General features: G+C 44.4%; 1 protein-coding gene across 6 annotated transcripts in view; it reads left to right on the forward strand.

Annotated features, from left to right (window-relative positions):
- Positions 1-438: 438 nt before the first annotated feature.
- TCP11L2 (t-complex 11 like 2) overlaps positions 439-16461 on the forward strand; it is a 47177-nt gene continuing 31154 nt past the window's right edge. For 3 of the 6 annotated variants that reach the window (XM_032300131.1, XM_032300165.1, XM_032300174.1), the window contains exons 1-3: positions 709-853; positions 9801-9992; positions 11951-12086. In XM_032300131.1, coding sequence (XP_032156022.1) covers positions 9836-9992; positions 11951-12086 — 293 coding nt within the window. In that variant the 5' untranslated portion in view covers positions 709-853; positions 9801-9835. Of the gene's footprint in view, positions 557-708; positions 854-2004; positions 2144-9128; positions 9393-9800; positions 9993-11950; positions 12087-16461 lie in introns of those variants that run through there. The other 3 variants (XM_032300139.1, XM_032300148.1, XM_032300154.1) reach the window with 3 other exon arrangements.

Raw genomic sequence — 16461 nt, forward strand, 5'->3', positions numbered from 1 at the left:
TCCTCCCGAGCAGGTGCAAATCTGGACCCGTGTTTACGTGGAGGTGTAGACGAAACTGGAGATGACGCGGTTAGTCGCTGACGTGCGTGGGAAAGCCCACCAGCAGCGTCGTTGGTCGGGTTGTCTCTGTGTGGACAGTGTGGTGGTGCGCACCCAGTTTGGATTGCCCTGTCTATACAGGTGTGTGCAGGCATTCAGTGTTCCATGCGCGGCCGGGAGCTCGCAGCGTCGTCCACGCCAATGCTCCCAGGAGCCCAGGGGATCTGTCCCGCGCTCCACTAGAGGCTCCGCCGGCTGCTTCGCCTCGTCCGGCCCCCTCACCCCAACGCCCCCGCTCGGCCCCGCCCCCAACGCCCCGGCAGGTCCCGCCCCCAACGCTCGCCGCTCCGGTAGGCGGGGCGGCCTCAGTTCCGTAAACACTTCTCTACCCGCCCCCGGCAGCCCGGACCGCACCACTCGCCGCGCGGGGATAACGTAACCTCTCGCATCCCAAACACCTCCCATCCGAGCTGTCCTCGGCCTCTCTGGTCCAAACATGACGGAGACTATTTCTTTAGTAGGTTCGGTCTGTAAGAACTCGGCTATCGGACCCTGAAGGGCCCTGAAATCCCCTCGCCCCGTCGCGCCGTTGTCCCCCCGCTCTCCGGTTTTGTGATGGCCGCGCCGTGGCGGCCTCTCTAGAGTCCCTCCGGGCCCTTTAAATACCGCGTCGGGTCGGAGGGGGAAGGCAGGGGCTGGAGGTTGCTGGGTTGGTGAGTTTTCGAGGTGATTGTGCTGTGCTTGGTGAAGGGACGCCCAGAGTCCTGACTTGGGGTCACTCCGTCGCTGTCCTCTTGTCTGCGTGCGGGACTCGGTGCGTATCCATCACGGGGGAGGCGTCGCCGGCTCGGAGGGGACCGGCCGGGGCCAGCAGAGAGGACAGCGCTGTGCCGAGCAGCCCAAGGGCTCCCCCCATCTCGGAACTCCATCCTGAGACGGCGGGGCCAGTGGCCGTCAAGCTTGGCTCCCAGTTCTTGTCTCCCCACTCCGTGTCCCTTTTTTTGACGTCGAACTGCTGTCCCGCGTGGAAGCAGGGAGCGGGGCACCGAGTGGCCGCCGCGGGTGTCGGGGTGGACACGGACTTCGCGCCCCGGGGGCCGTTTCGCCGCTGTTTAAATCCTGCTGGACGGGTGCCAGCGACTTCCCACCATCAGGGGTCCAGGGCGCTCCCTTCCCCCGCACCCCTCGGCCGGGCTGGAATGGGGAACTGAGCCAGGGTGGAGGCAGAGCGGGACCCGCAGCGTGTGTTGGGGATTTGTTGCCGTGGTTTCCCCGGCACTCTGCCTCCGCCATCCCCTCCTCCAAGGGTTTGTTTTGACAGGAAACGTGGTGCTGCTGGGAGGGGAGGGGCGGCCAGAGGACGTGGGTGAGGGCGTGCAGACTCCTGCTGCGTCCCCTTGCCGGGACCTTCGGTTAAGGGGAAGAGGTGGAGAAATGCCGATGGGGCGTGGGCTGGAACCCTGAACCCTCAGGGGTGGCTTGTGTGTCCCAAAGCTGCTACTGTAGGTGGCATCACTGGGGGTAATAGCAATGATTTGAGGTAGTACGTGGATGAACATAGTTACTTGTTTTTGTTGCTATTAAGAAAACCTGTTCCATTATGTAAGCAATTTCACAATGATAGAGTTTCCTTTTAAAATAAATGTATTTAAATGCAAAAATCTAGCCGCGGTAAAGAGACGTGGTTACTAAATTCTAGTATAGGTAAGGAGGGAGATGTAGAAATAGTCCTGAAGAGTGGTACTCAAATGACTGGAGTTTGGGAAATCTTAGATGGTTGTCCTTACACCTTAACTGTGAAGAAACTGAACAAGTTGTCCTTGTCCCCAGTGGGCGTCTCAGCACCCGTGGTCACCAGCCCAGTCAGGGACTTTGCTCTTCTTACCTGCCATGGAAAATGAGTTTTTCACAGTGATTCCCACTTGAGGAGGCTCCCTGCCGTGGTCCTTTTCCTCTCTTCTCTAGGGATTTCATGCATCACCCTGACAGCCAGTGGAAGTTGTCTGATTTGAAGAGGCCCAGGGCTGAAGATACCCAGTCATGTGTGGAAGCAGCTTCAATGCCATTTTGTGAGAGGTTGAGGGCCCCAGAGGGGCAAGCACAGGTATTAAAACAGACCAGCAAGTGTGGGAGGAGGGCTTTCAAATGTGAAAAGTACCTAGGAATCCTTCTCCCTGATGCCGTAATGCCATGTGTAACGTGAATATCTGCTTTGTAGACAGTGACTGGCTTGTTGGCTTTTATCTAGCTCTTTGTTGGTTCTAATTTGATGAAGACCAGTATTGTCTGCATGAATGGTATAGGCTCCTATCCCTCTACTCTATGGTTTTTGCTTTGCTGTGGATGAATAACTTTAGCACTGCTATTTGAGACTGATTCTAAAGCAGCATTTTGCAGGAGATGGAAGTTTTTCACATCATCTGCATTTTTTTTTTCTTCAGAGCCCAGACTTAATCCTCTGACTCCCTTCTCTTTACTACACATATGCGAAGGCTTGTCCTTGCATCTGACCTTGATCTGGTCTTAAAGGATGGTACCCACTAGATGTTTCTTGAAATTTCTTTTTTTACATAAGCTAACCTTAACTGGATGGGTTCCATTCCTCAAGGCCCTGCTGTGTAATCTGAATATTTCACTCCAAGATGTTTATGACTTGTACTCACTGTAAGCAGTTAACTCTTTTGCTAATATGTGGGTTTTAACTAGGGATTTTGCAGTGCATAAAGAATGGCTCCCTGCTAGAGGACTTTCTGTCACTGTAGTGGGGTGGTAGAGAATTATTTGGGGTGATGTACTCCTTCAGTAATGCCCTTTACAGACTAGCACTTGAACAGCCATACCAGGGTAAGATCAGCTTGCTACCACATGTGCAAGTGTCCACATGGTGATGGGTAGATCAGTTTGGCAGAGTGGGAGTGGAAAGAATGAGCAGCACACCAAATTTTCTCCAGCCATCCTGGACTGGTAGAGAGCATGGGTTTTAGGGATCTGCTGCCCGGATTTGATTTGTGCCTCTATCCTGCCGTGAACCCTTGGGCAAGTAATGTAACCTCTCTGAACCTCAGGATCTTATAAAATGGGGATAATAATGATGCCTTAGCTAACAAGGTTATAATGAGGATTCAAGGAGATAAAACACATGAAAAACGTATAGAGCAGTTATTGAGTGCTTATTATTGAGGTAGTAATAAGCAGTCAGTGACTGTTGGTTCAAATTGTTATTATTTGCTACAAGTGAGTTTCTTTAAGCTCCTGGAACTGTAAGTCTTTGCTAGTTTGAATTTTTGGTGCCTTGGAAAAGCATTGAGGTAGGCATTAGGAATTGGAGAGGAGAGTCATAACTTCCACTAGCAGCTTAAAATCTAGTGGGAGACAGGCATGCACACAACAAATGTAGTACTGTAAGTGACTACATAATGGGAATATGAGTAATGCCAGGGAGGCAGAAAAGAAGGAAAACTCGAGATGTCTTATGAATAGGAGTGTGGCGTAATTAGTTCATGCAGCTATATTCATTGAGCTCCTGCTCTATCACAGCCAGTGTTCTAAGCTCTAGCTGGCTCACTTAGATGCAGTGAGTGTAGCTATCAGGGAAGGTCACCTCGGAGTTGTGACATTAAATTTCAAATCTCAATGACAACAGGAAGCCAACCACAAGGAAATCAAGGAGAGTAGCATTCCAGGGAGAGAGAATAGCAGATGTGAGTGCTCCAAAATAGGAAGTTTGGCATGTCTGAGGAACCCAAAGAAAGCTGTGGCATCTGGATCATGAAGGGTTAGCAGGAGGGCACTACAGAATGAGGTGGGCAGAGCTAAGATCACAGAGGGTTATAAACCATGGCCCAGAGACTTAGAAAAAGGGAAGCCACGTAGCGATGAACTCTTTTTTTTTTTTTTTTTTTTTTTGAGATGGAGTCTCGCTCTGTCACCAGGTTGGAGTGCAATGGCGCTATCTCAGCTCACTGCAACCTCCACCTCCTGGGCTCAAGAGATTCTCCCGCCTCAGCCTCCCAAGTAGCTGGGACTACAGGCATATGCCACCACACTCGGGTAATTTTTTTTGTATTTTTAACAGAGACAGGGTTTCACTATGTTGGCCAGGCTGATCTCGAACTCCTGACCTCGTGATCCACCCACCTCAGCCTCCCAAAGTGCTGGAATTATAGGCATGAGCCACCACATCCGGCCAGGATGAACTCTTAAAAAGGATTCTCTATTTTGCCTCTTCTGGAGGACTCTGGCCTATTTTCTGTTTTATTTTCTAGATACTGTTCAAAAAGGACATCAGGACAAATTTCACTGTCTAGAAGAGTTCTTGTAATAGAGTGTTATTTAAGCTATCACAGTGGTGGGCACGATCAGAATTTCAAAACTGCAAGAGGCTGGACTGTTCTCAATTTGAATCTTGAAATTTCAGTTCAACCCGTCATCTTCTCCTTTAACCTTTTATTTGGAAATACTTTCAAACTTACAAATAAAGTTGCAAGAATAGTACAAAGAATGCCCTGCTGTCTACCTTTTACTCAGATTCACCTATTTACATTTTGCTCTATGTGCTTTATTATTTTTTCCTCTTTATCTTTCATTTGAATCACTTGAGGAAAAGTTGTGTGTGTCATGGCCTTTTATTCCTAAATACAAAAGCACAATACATTTTGACTCCAGTATATTTAACCTTGGACAACAGCCAACAGATTAAAATATTGTTAACAGAGGTATTGACTGACTGATACTGTCCTTTATAGCATTTTTGCTTCAGTATAGTGTCAACTGTTACACTCAGGATCAACTATTGCACTCAGTTATCAAGTGTTTTTTTTTTTTTAATCTGGCATATATCCTCAGCCTTTCTTTGTTTTGTGTGACATTGACATTTTCGGAACTTGTAACTTCTTCTGATAAGAATAAAATAATAGTTGATAGCCGTCAGGCACTTACTAGGAGCTTAAGTACTTGACAGATACTATTTCAGTTAGCCTTTACAGCACTTCTCCAAGGTGGATACTATTGTTTCTATTTTACAAATGGTAAGTTCTCTGTTGCTAGTCAGTAAATAATGAAGAGGAGCCAGGATCAAGAACCCAGTCCACCTAGCTCCGGAGCCAGTGTTCTTATGGCTTCAGTGACATGTATTATCATCAGTGTTTCTTTGCAATCCTGAACCAATAAAGAACTATTTGCAGTTAGAGTTGTGGCAGAAAGGAAATAAGGAAGTAAAGTTGGACACAAGCTGTGGAATCACAAGCAAATTAAAAAGCAATATTCTCTCTATCTGTAGTGAGATACAGCACTAGCCCCTTCAAGTCCCTGTACCCATTCACACCTCTCTTTAATGTGTCAGTAGTCTTACTGCCATTCATTTATTCACCAATAAACATTTGAATGCGTGCTGCATTCCAGTGATTGGTCTCAGAAGAAATGACATAATATTATCCTTATTTCATAAAGTGTTGGAATAATACAATCAAAAATGTGAATATGACAGTACTTAATTTTCTTCGAATAGTGACTTGCTATCATGTTGGAGGCTTTGCTTGGAGTCATCTTCAATCTTTTCTGTTGACTTTACCAGTGATTAAATCCTCCAGGTATGAAGAGTTGTGATGTTTCTGAAAAGTTTGATTTACTTATGGGTTGCAGTAGCGAAGGTTAGATAGGTCTAAGTTTGCATAAGGAGTTATTACCTTTCTTAGAGAAATAGCCTGGTTTCGTTGTCATCAGTCTAAGAATTTAAAATAGTTTTTAAAGCAGTCTAATTACCCTCAACCCTTTTGAATCAAGTAGCTTTGTCCCCAGGTGACTTACTTGGAAACTCAAGACCAAGAAACATAAGAGCAGGTGTGAAGGAATTTGTGGAAGACCATTCACACAGTGATGGGCCATTTGCTTTCGGTTTTTGTCTGTCAAACAAGTGCCAGGACTTCTGTTCTATGTTAACTACTAGCCTTGTTTGTCTGTTGAAGGACATGCTATTATCATCCTGACATAATATTGTTCTTCCCTCCAGGGTGTTTAATTCCTGAGGCAATGATATTAACAAAAAAGCAAATGATAATAGAAAACATTTGTATACTGTTTACTGTGTCAGTGACTGTTCCAAACACTCTGCATGTATTGAAATCTCACACCAACCTTATGAATGAGGTATTCTTAGTAAGCAATTTTAAAAATAGACTCCTGCTTTTAAAACAGGCAATTTTTAAAATAGAGTAATAGTGGACATTTTGGCTTCAAATACAGGCTTCTGCTTGGATGCACTAAGGCCAAGTTGTAACGTGGAGGCTTCTACTCACTAAATGAGAGTTTCTAGACATTTTGAAGCTTTTAATTTTCCATTGCAGCCCTGTGCCAGGAACTCAACCTCTATGAATTCTATGTTTGCCACTTTGGTGACAGTGAATTGCTAGAAGAAAGGGTAGTTGCACATTATTAAACATGCCTGCCATAAGCACATTTAATTTCTCAAAACTTCTAGTGATACCTCATGGAACTCTGGGTTTGGAGCATCTTATAATTCCTAGCTGAGAGAAACCTTATAACTGGCCCAACCTCTCAGAAAAATGTGCCTAAAGTCACACAGCACATTAATGACGAACCCAAGCCACAAACCCTAGACTCCTGACTCCCAATTATTTTAATCTTTGCACTTTTCTGCCTTATTAAACACAATTAAGAAATCTACCAAGTATGCTATCCAGCTAAAGTAGAAAAATGAAATGGACAGTTAAAACTATTAAGCTAGTTCATAAATTCCCATGGCTGGAAGCTTTTATTCACTTTCACTTGGAAAAACAGCCAGAGCTCATTTGAGGGAACTGCAGTAGAGAAAAATTAAGAATAGAGCTTGCATAGCACAGTTATATTACAGGGGAATAGCTAGAAAAAAACATGACTTAAAGTAGAAACAGACGTTAAGATATTCAAATAAGAGCATGACAAAGACCTGGGAATTTTGAGGTTTAAATCTAATAAGACAGGCTTAAGAGTAGAGTCTTAGGCCGGGTGCGGTGGCTCAAGCCTGTAATCCCAGCACTTTGGGAGGCCGAGGCGGGTGGATCACGAGGTCAAGAGATCGAGACCATCCTGGTCAAAATGGTGAAACCCTGTCTTTACCAAAAATACAAAACATTAGCTGGGCATGGTGGCGCGTGCCTGTAATCCCAGCTACTCAGGAGGCTGAGGCAGGAGAATTGCCTGAACCCAGGAGGCAGAGGTTGCGGTGAGCCGAGATCGCGCCATTGCACTCCAGCCTGGGTAACAAGAGCGAAACTCCGTCTCAAAAAAAAAAAAAAGAGTAGAGTCTCTGCTCTAGGGCTTGGGCTTTGGCAGTACCAGGCTGGTTAACGTGTCGTGGTATCAGCTTGCAAATGTTCTGTTGAAGCTGTACCAAATGAGATTCAGGGATTCTGATTTAGCTGACACTGAATGAATGCTTGTCATATACTTGGCACTGGTCGTGGACAAGACACAGTCTCTGCCTTATTAAGGAGATTCAGAAGTAGTCATGGGAAGAAAATAATAAGGGACTAATATACAAGGAACTAAGTGCTTTCATGGAGATGTAGGGGATTTGCTGCAGACATACCCAGAGGAGTGCTATTAACTTTGGCTAGAAGCAAGGCTTCCTGAGGAAGGTAGCATTTTCAAGAAATGCCATCAGTGGGACATCAGATGTTGGCAAAGAGGACGCAAACTAGAGGGGAAGGTGAACATTCCATTTAGGATTTGGGGTTTGGTGACAGTGAAAGTTTTGAAGTAGCCCCTTTCTTCTGTCTTCTCTCCCCTTCTCCTGAGCAGATTGGAGTTTAAACTCAGATAGAATTTAGTCTTCATGGGTTAGAGGAGGCTGTTTCACCACTGAGGATGCAAGGGCTCAGGACTCATTTATAGCCAGTGTTCATGCTGGGTGGCTTTGGGATTCTGGGGTAAGGCGAGTGTCTCCACTCCACTCCTTGCCCTTCAGCCTGCAGAGGTGGACTCAAGTGGTTTCCTGCTTGCAAAAGTGGTAGGCTCAGCCAGGGTACATTTCTGTGGCGGGATTGAGGAAGGTTGTTTAGGTGAGACAAGGTGCAAATGATCTTAGGCCTTCGACCCTTATTAGATCCCTCTTAGACTCATCCTTGTCCCCCCTCACCACCCAAGGAATTAAAAAAATTCCTGAGACATTAACAAAGAAAGCAAATGATAATAGAAAACATTTGTATACTGTTTACTGTGTCAGTGACTGTGCCAAACACTCTGCATGTGTTGAGTACCTGAAATCTCACACCAACTCTATGAATTAGGTATTATTAGTAAACCTATATGTGGAAACAGGCAATTTTTAATAGAGTAATTATGGACATTTTGGCTTCAAATACAGGCTTTTGCTTGGATACTTCTTTTTCTCTCAACAAAGGCTAATCCCTTGCTTTCCCCTCCCCTGATCCTGAGTCTGCCTCTCCTTGTGCTTTCTCAACAATGCCTTATTTTCCCTTTTCCCATCTAACAGCATTCAGTACACAGTTTTAGGTAACTGGACTTGAGAGCCACAAGAGTAAGGCCTTGTCTTTGTTCAGTGACTTTCCCTAGTGTGTAGTGCTCAGAAGGCACTTGTTGAATGTTAATGGAATCATTGAAGAAACTGAAGGCATTTTCAGACATACTATACATAGTTGTGGTTTCACATTCTGGCATCCCTCATTGCATGGGCTGGTTCAGGTTTAAAAGCACTCAGTGAACTCTTCCTCTTCTTATTGTACATCCAGGATTTGAGGTGCCTTTCTCCTTGGGCCTAGGTTTCCCCTTCAGTGTCATTAGGGTCAGCTCCCGGGCCCAAGGCCTGGTCATCTTATGTGCCTGTGATCTGCTTTCTGGGCAGTGCCCAAACTTGACGGCCTTACCCTGGGAGGAACTCTGATGTCCCAGAAACACTGGACATAGACACCAAGGGACTGGTTTTATCGTGTAGTCAATCCCCTTATCCCTCTGAGTTTGTTCCCCTACTTCTGAGTCAGGATCCTACATGCTTGTGCCCTCACGGGGTTGTGATGGGTACTCTAAATTGTCAAATGCTAACCATGTATCAGGTCTTATTCTTCATGTCACAGCAGTTCATGTGAAAATGGAGAGGGAAAAGCTAAAGACTTGCCAGCCAGAGGTTTCATACAGTCTTCCCCTTTACCCAAGCAGTTCACAGAAAGCATAAAGAGGGTGATTTCACAACTATTGAATCTGAAACAAAGCAATAGGAACAATAATAGCACTCAAATAACATTTGAGTGTGGTGCCAAGCTCCTTAAATGGATTCTCTTCTATTCAATCTTCTGGCAACCCTGTGAGAGATTAGTCTTTCAGTGCAGTTTCACTGTGAGGTAGGTGGTTACGTGACCTCCCCAAGGTCTCATGGCAAAAGACAGAATGAGTGATCTGACCCAAGTCCCACACTCCTGCCTTCTCATGTTTCAGCAACCCAGGAGGAGAGAGCATGTGTCCTGCATTTTTTTAAAAAAGGATCTGTCATTGCTTAGAGCTTCACATTTATAGTGGGTGTGTCCTGAGTAAGCTCACACCTATGGCTATGGAATCCCTTTTCAAGAAGACAATCTTAATGACCTAGTGACCTGGCTTAGTTGGGCCAAGGTGCTGGGGGAAGGATGAGGTCATCTGGGGGCCTTTCCAACACAGTGACACTTGGGACAGCTGTCTACACTGGAGGAAACATTGGCGCTGCCTGTGGAAGTACCACAGAACATTGACACAGGGTCTGTTTCTCTGTGCAGGTGCTACTTTTTTGCCCACCCTTAAGTGACACAAAATGCCCTTCAATGGTGAGAAGCAGTGTGTGGGAGAGGACCAGCCAAGCGATTCTGATTCTTCCCGGTTTTCTGAAAGCATGGCCTCGCTCAGTGACTATGAGTGCTCCAGGCAGAGCTTTACAAGTGACTCCTCCAGCAAATCCAGCTCTCCTGCTTGTGAGCCAATGGGGGAACAGGGGTTGGGGGTGGCAGGGGGTACTTCTAGTTATGTGTTGGATTTGAAAACCCAGAAATGCCTGAGAGCAACAGACTTTCCCTTTTTTCTAGATGCACCAGAACAACACTGCAGAAGCACTGCAGCTTTCCTGGACACATTCTCAGAAATAAATAGCCACTCAAGTTTACAACCTACTGATTTTTATTTTGATCACTGCCTCTGATCTGCTTTGGTCTGACCATAAATCAGGGCTTCAGCCCCGTCTGTCTTTTCTCCCAAACGGCAGAAAGCCATTCCTTGAGGTTACTTCTTAGATCCATGCTCAAGGATAAATGCAAATTGGTCATTTCTGATGATTCCTGACTTACACTGAAGGAAACTGGCCTTCATTGAAAGGTCAGGAAGGAAGTGAAATAATGTAAAGGGTTTCATGTTGATTTCAAAAATATTGTGCAAATCACCCCAGGAAGGTGCCCACGAGGATAATTACCACATTGGGGGTATGAGAAAGAGTTAAAAGAGAGGCCACAGCAAAAGGAGGTATCTTTTTCCCTTTTTTGTGTGTAGAAACTTAGAGATGTGTAAAGCAGATGTGTTTGCCTTTTTTTTTTTTAATTGGCACTTTAGTAAGTATAACACCTTTAACTGACAAAGCAAATGTGAGAAAAAGTGACTGATATTTAATATGCCGAACTGTCCACTTCTTATAAATTGCTTCATTTGTATTTTACATTTTTACATTTTCATTTTTTAAAACTTAGAAGATACATAAGAATAGAGATAAGAAAACATTGCCTATGATATCACCCAGAGACGACAGCTGGCAGTGCTTTGCCATATCTTTATCCTTCCCATAGACATATGTGTGTATATATGTGTGGATTCTTCTCACTTAGTATTATAACTAAAACATTTACTCATGATTATGTGTTTTTGAAACATTTTTTTTGAATACCCATTGCTTCGTCAAGTGAATATACTGTAAACTTAACCATTGAGTGATCATTGGACATTTAGTTAGTTTCCATTTTTTTGCTGTTATAAATAGTGCTTTATGAACATCTTAGTGCATGAAGCCTTTCTGGAAAGGCTTTTGGTTATCACTGGATCATTGGACCAAAGTATATAGACATTTTTAAGGAGAATCTTGAGTCAGAACTGGCAAAAGAAATTGACAGCAGCCACCTCAGGTTTCTGTACCTTTTCTCACTCTTTATACTGTATATGGGGTTGGCACATCTGACATCAGGGTACCTAGACATCCTGAAGAAGGGTTTTACCAGTTCTGTGTATCACCCTTCTCTTCTTCCTCCTCTTTCCCTATTCCTCCTCCTACTCCTCTTCTTTTTTTTTGAGACAGAGTCTTGCTCTGTCACCAGGCTGGAGTGCAATGGTGCCGTCTCTGCTCACTGCAACCTCTACCTCCAAAGTTTGTTATTCTCCTACCTCAGCCTCCCGAGTAGCCTGGTGACAGAGCAAGACTCCATCTCAAATAAATAAATAAATAAATATTACAGTTTTAAAAATCAGTTATTTTATGTTGAGTCTACTTAATGAGACTTCTGAATTACAAAATAAAAAATAATCTTATCAATCTCCTATACAAGTAATAAGTGCAGGTTTCAATGGGTACTAAAAATGAGGTAATTTAATTTTTAAAATTAACTTATAATAGGCCTGTATCAATCAGATGGTCTCAGAAATATTTGAGACAATATTATCAAATATGGTAACTGAAGCTATTGAAGGAGTTCTTAATTTTTTGAAACCTTTATTAGTGGGGGAATTCACCTATTTTAGTATTTAGCATTATTTTAGTATTTAGTATTTAGTCTCCTTACTTATAAAACTCTGAAGTATATACATTCTGATAAATTAAACTTTATCTGCATCAGGATGCTTTGTTGGATGACAACTTCTTTTCCACAACATCAACTGGCTTTTGTTTTTCTTTCAGCAACAAGCCCTCCAAGGGTTGTAACATTTGATGAAGTGATGGCTGCAGCAAGGAACTTATCAAACATGACTCTTGCTCACGAGATTGCGGTAAATGAGAACTTTCAATTGAAACAGGAGGCTCTCCCAGAAAACAGGTAACCTAGGGGCATTTTTTGCATATAAACTGTGCTGAAGATTGTGTGTGTGTGTGTGTGTGTGAGTGTGTGTGTGTGTGTGTGTGATGAATATACACATACTCAAACTGATTTCTGGAAGTTCTTATATAATATTCTCAGGGGTAAACATTTAGTTCTCTAACAAGGTCTTATACTTATTTTTAAAAAATTCTGGGCCAGGCGCTGTGGCTCATGCCTGTAATCCCAGCACTTTGGGAGGCTGAGACGGTTGGATCACCTGAAGTCAGGAGGTCGAGAGACCAGCCTGGCCAACATGGTAAAACCCGGTCTCTACTAAAAATACGAAAATAGCTGGGTGTGATGGTGGGCAGCTGTAATCCCAGCTACTCGGGAGGCTGAGGCAGGAGAATCCCTTGAACCCGGGGGACAGAGGTTGCAGTGAGCTGAAATGGCACCATTGCACTCCAGCCTGGGTGACAAGTGCAAGACTCTGTCTTCAAAAAAAAATTCTGGCTGGTCATGGTAGCTCACACCTGTAACCCCAGCACTTTGGGAGGTGGAGGCAGGAGGATTGCTTAAAGCCAGGCGTTTGAGACTAGCCTGGGCACCAAAGCAAGACACCATCCCTACAAAAAATAAAAATATTATCCGGCATGGTGGCATGAGCCTGTAATTACAGCCACCTGGGTGACTGAGTCAAAACGATCTTTTGAGCCCAGGAGGTTGGGGACTTCATTGAGCTCTCATCATGCCACTACACTCCAGCCTGGGTAACAGAGCAAGACTGTCTCAAAAAAAACAAAAATTTCCATTTGTAACCAGCCTGGCCAACATGGTGAAACCCCATCTCTACTAAAAATACAAAAATTAGCTGGCGTGGTGGCAGGGTGCCTGTAATCCCAGCTACTTGGGAGGCTGAGGCAAGAGAATTGCTTGAACCCAGGAGGTGGAGGTTTCAGTGAGCCAAGATCATGCCACTGGACTCCAGCCTGGGTGACAGAGTGAGACTCCGTCTTAAAAAACAATCCCAGGATACATATTACCCATAATCTTTAGAACTCAGTTTATATTTCACCTCCTGAGGGAAGCTTTTTCTGACTTTCCTGAACCCCCAGACTATAATTAATCCCTTTGCTAGAGACGCCTGTCGCCCTTGCTGCCTCCCTTTTGCTAAGAGGTTTTATGTTGGATGTCCATCTTCCTCACTTGATTTAAATGCACCATTTATGGAGGAGCTGTGTCTGTATTGTTCGTTGCTGTATCCCTGTTGTCTAGCATAGTCCCTGACATGCAGTACAGGCTTAAGAAATCTTTGCAGATTGATTTATTGAAAACTGATATTCAGGTATGAAGAATAAATAAATGCATCTGAACTGTCAAAGTGCTAAAAGTAGGCAACCCAGAAATGTCTAGAAGTAGGAATCGCAGCTGCAAGGGGCGCTTCCTGGGTAAATCTCACCCTTCGACCTCTAGTTGGAGTCACCCCTTTGGATCCTACTTCAGCCATTCTGGAGTCAGTGGCTCACAGGTTTCTTGGGACAAAGAGGAGAAGAGGCTTGAGACTATTACAGATCAATCACCTTTAGAAGCAGAGTTGGTTTATGGTTTGCATATTCACCCTCACATTACCAGTTATAAATCCTGAGGCATTCTATCAGTTAAGACAACATACAATATTTGATCTTGTTTAGAACTTTTTTTTTTTTTGAGACGGAGTTTCGCTCTTGTTGCCCAGGCTGGAGTGCAATGGCGCGATCTTGGCTCACCGCAACCTCCACCTCCTGGGTTCAGGCAATTCTCCTGCCTCAGCCTCCTGAGTAGCTGGGATTACAGGCATGCGCCACCATGCCCAGCTGATTTTTTGTAGCTTTAGTAGAGACGGGGTTTCACCATGTTGACCAGGATGGTCTCGATCTCTTGACCTCGTGATCCACCCGCCTCGGCCTCCCAAAGTGCTGGGATTACAGGCATGAGCCACCGCGCCCGGCCTTAGAACTTTTTTCATTTGTTTTAAAGCAGGAAAAGTAAAGTAAGTAAATGTAATAATCTTTCTTCTTTAAAATGTGGATTGTAGTCCTCCAGGGGATGTTGTTCATATAATATTAACATTTTTTAAGCTTGCCATCTATTGTGGGTATATCTGTTTGGTTTCCTTTGGTAACTGCATTTCGCCATGACCCTTGATACCAGGTCTACTGCTACAACCCTAGGCTAGGCCACCGTCATCTCTGGTCTGGATTCTTTCAGTCCTAACTGGTAGCCCCGTCTCCATTCTTAGCACCCCACAGTTCATCTTCCATATCCACACAGTAGCCTTAATGATCTTTTTAAAGAATTAGTGATGTTAGATGATTTCTTTGCCAAAACCCTTCAATGGTTTTCTGTTACTCAGAGACTAAAAATGGAAATGTTTCCATATGGCCTGGGTGATCCCACTCCCCTGACCCTGTCTCAGTGCTTTCCCTCCGGCTTTGCTCTGCTTCAACTGTGCTGGCTTCCTTCCTGACCTCAGGGTTCACCAACCTGGATCTTGTCTCAGAAACTTTGTTCATGTAGCTTCTTCTTTTGAGACGGAGTCTCACTCTGTCACCCAAGCTGGAGTGCAGTGGCGCCATCTTGGCTCACTGCAACCTCCACCTCTTGGATTCAAGTGATTTTCTTGCCTCAGCCTCCAAATAGCAGGGACTACAGGTGTGCGCCACCACGCCTGGCTAATCTTTGTATTTTTTAGTAGAGACAAGGTTTCACCATATTGGACAGGCTGGTCTCAAACTCCTGACCTCGTGATCCACCTGACTTGGCCTCCCAAAGTGCTGGGATTACAGGTGTGAGCCACTGTGCCCAGCCCACTTCTTCTTTTTGAATTTCTTTTCCCAGACCTTCATGTGGCTCTTTCCCTCTCCCCTTTCGAGTCTGAACACAAAGGTCACTGACTTAAAGAGGCCTTAAGATGGTTGCATTCAGTGAAGTGAACACCCTGTCCATAACTGTCCACTACATTGTCTTACTGTGTCTTTCTCGTAGGTCTAAAATTGTCATTCATTTTTAATGTGTTTGCCTTTTTATCCATGCTTACATACAAGCAGTCTTTTCACTGCAGTATCTGCAGTTCCTAAAACAGGACCCTACACATATTGGATGTCCAATAAACATTTATTGACTAATACAAATGAATTTTTAAAGTTAAAATTTGTATTTTTTATGAAGTAAAACAAAAGACAGGGCATATCTGTACTTTAAATTTAAAAGTGGTAAATACAGGCCATAGTGAAGGTGCTTTAGGCTCAGACAGACCCTGGGGTTTGAATCCTGGCTTTGCTGAGGCCATACCTGAACTTCATACTTCCCAAGAATAAGATGGGGGTTATCCTACCCACTTCAAATGCATGCTCACTAGCATAAAAGTGCCTTGCACAAAAATACTTTGATATGTGGAAAATATTGATCTCTCTTCCCTTCAGTTTCTGCCATGGCTAGAAAATGTGAGCAAGGGAAACAAAGTGCAAAGTTAGGACACATTGCCTTTGTTTAAAAATAAAGTCTCAGCCGGGCACAGTGGCTCACACCTGTAATCCCAGCACTTTGGGAGGCTGAAGTGGGTGGATGACCTGAGGTCAGGAGTTCAAGACCAGCCTCCCCAACATGGTGAAACTCTGTCTCTACTAAAAATACAAAAATTAGCTGGATGTGGTGGTGTGTGCCTGTAATCCCAGCTACTCAGGAGGCTGAGGCATGAGAATCACTTGGACCCAGGAGGCAGAGTCTGCAGTAAGCTCAGATTGTGTCACTGCACTCGAGCCTGGGCAACAGAGCAAGACCCTGTCTCAAAAAAATAAATAAATAAAGTCTTATATCACAGTATCAACTGTTGATTTTCATATGACCTTCCACAATGGCCACGTTTTTCCTTTTTTGATTATGGCTAACTCTCATATTTTATCAAATATTTTCCTGGTAAAATCCATCAGGTTTTACCAGGAAATAATAGGAATGCTTATAAATGATTTGGTTGATCCTCTCCCTCCCTGCCCCCATACTTTCCCAGAAAATTAAAGAGATAAAAATTACCTTGCAGCCTTCAGAAAAACTTAAATTTCAACTCTGACATCTCTTAGGGACCTATAAAAATGTTTTAGCTCATTTCTTTTTGGTTAATTCAAGCCAGGTATGTATGGCTTATAAAGTCAAGAGCAAAAGCCCATCCTAGGCCGGGCGCGGTGGCTCAAGCCTGTAATCCCAGCACTTTGGGAGGCCGAGGCGGGTGGATCACAAGGTCAAAGATCGAGACCATCCTGGTCAACATGGTGAAACCCCGTCTCTACTAAAAATACAAAACATTAGCTGGGCATGGTGGTGCGTGCCTGTAATCCCAGCTACTCAGGAGGCTGAGGCC

This window comes from Sapajus apella, unplaced genomic scaffold (assembly GCF_009761245.1).
Source record: "Sapajus apella isolate SASKATOON/1434 unplaced genomic scaffold, GSC_monkey_1.0 scaffold2, whole genome shotgun sequence".
Lineage (NCBI taxonomy): Eukaryota > Metazoa > Chordata > Mammalia > Primates > Cebidae > Sapajus > Sapajus apella.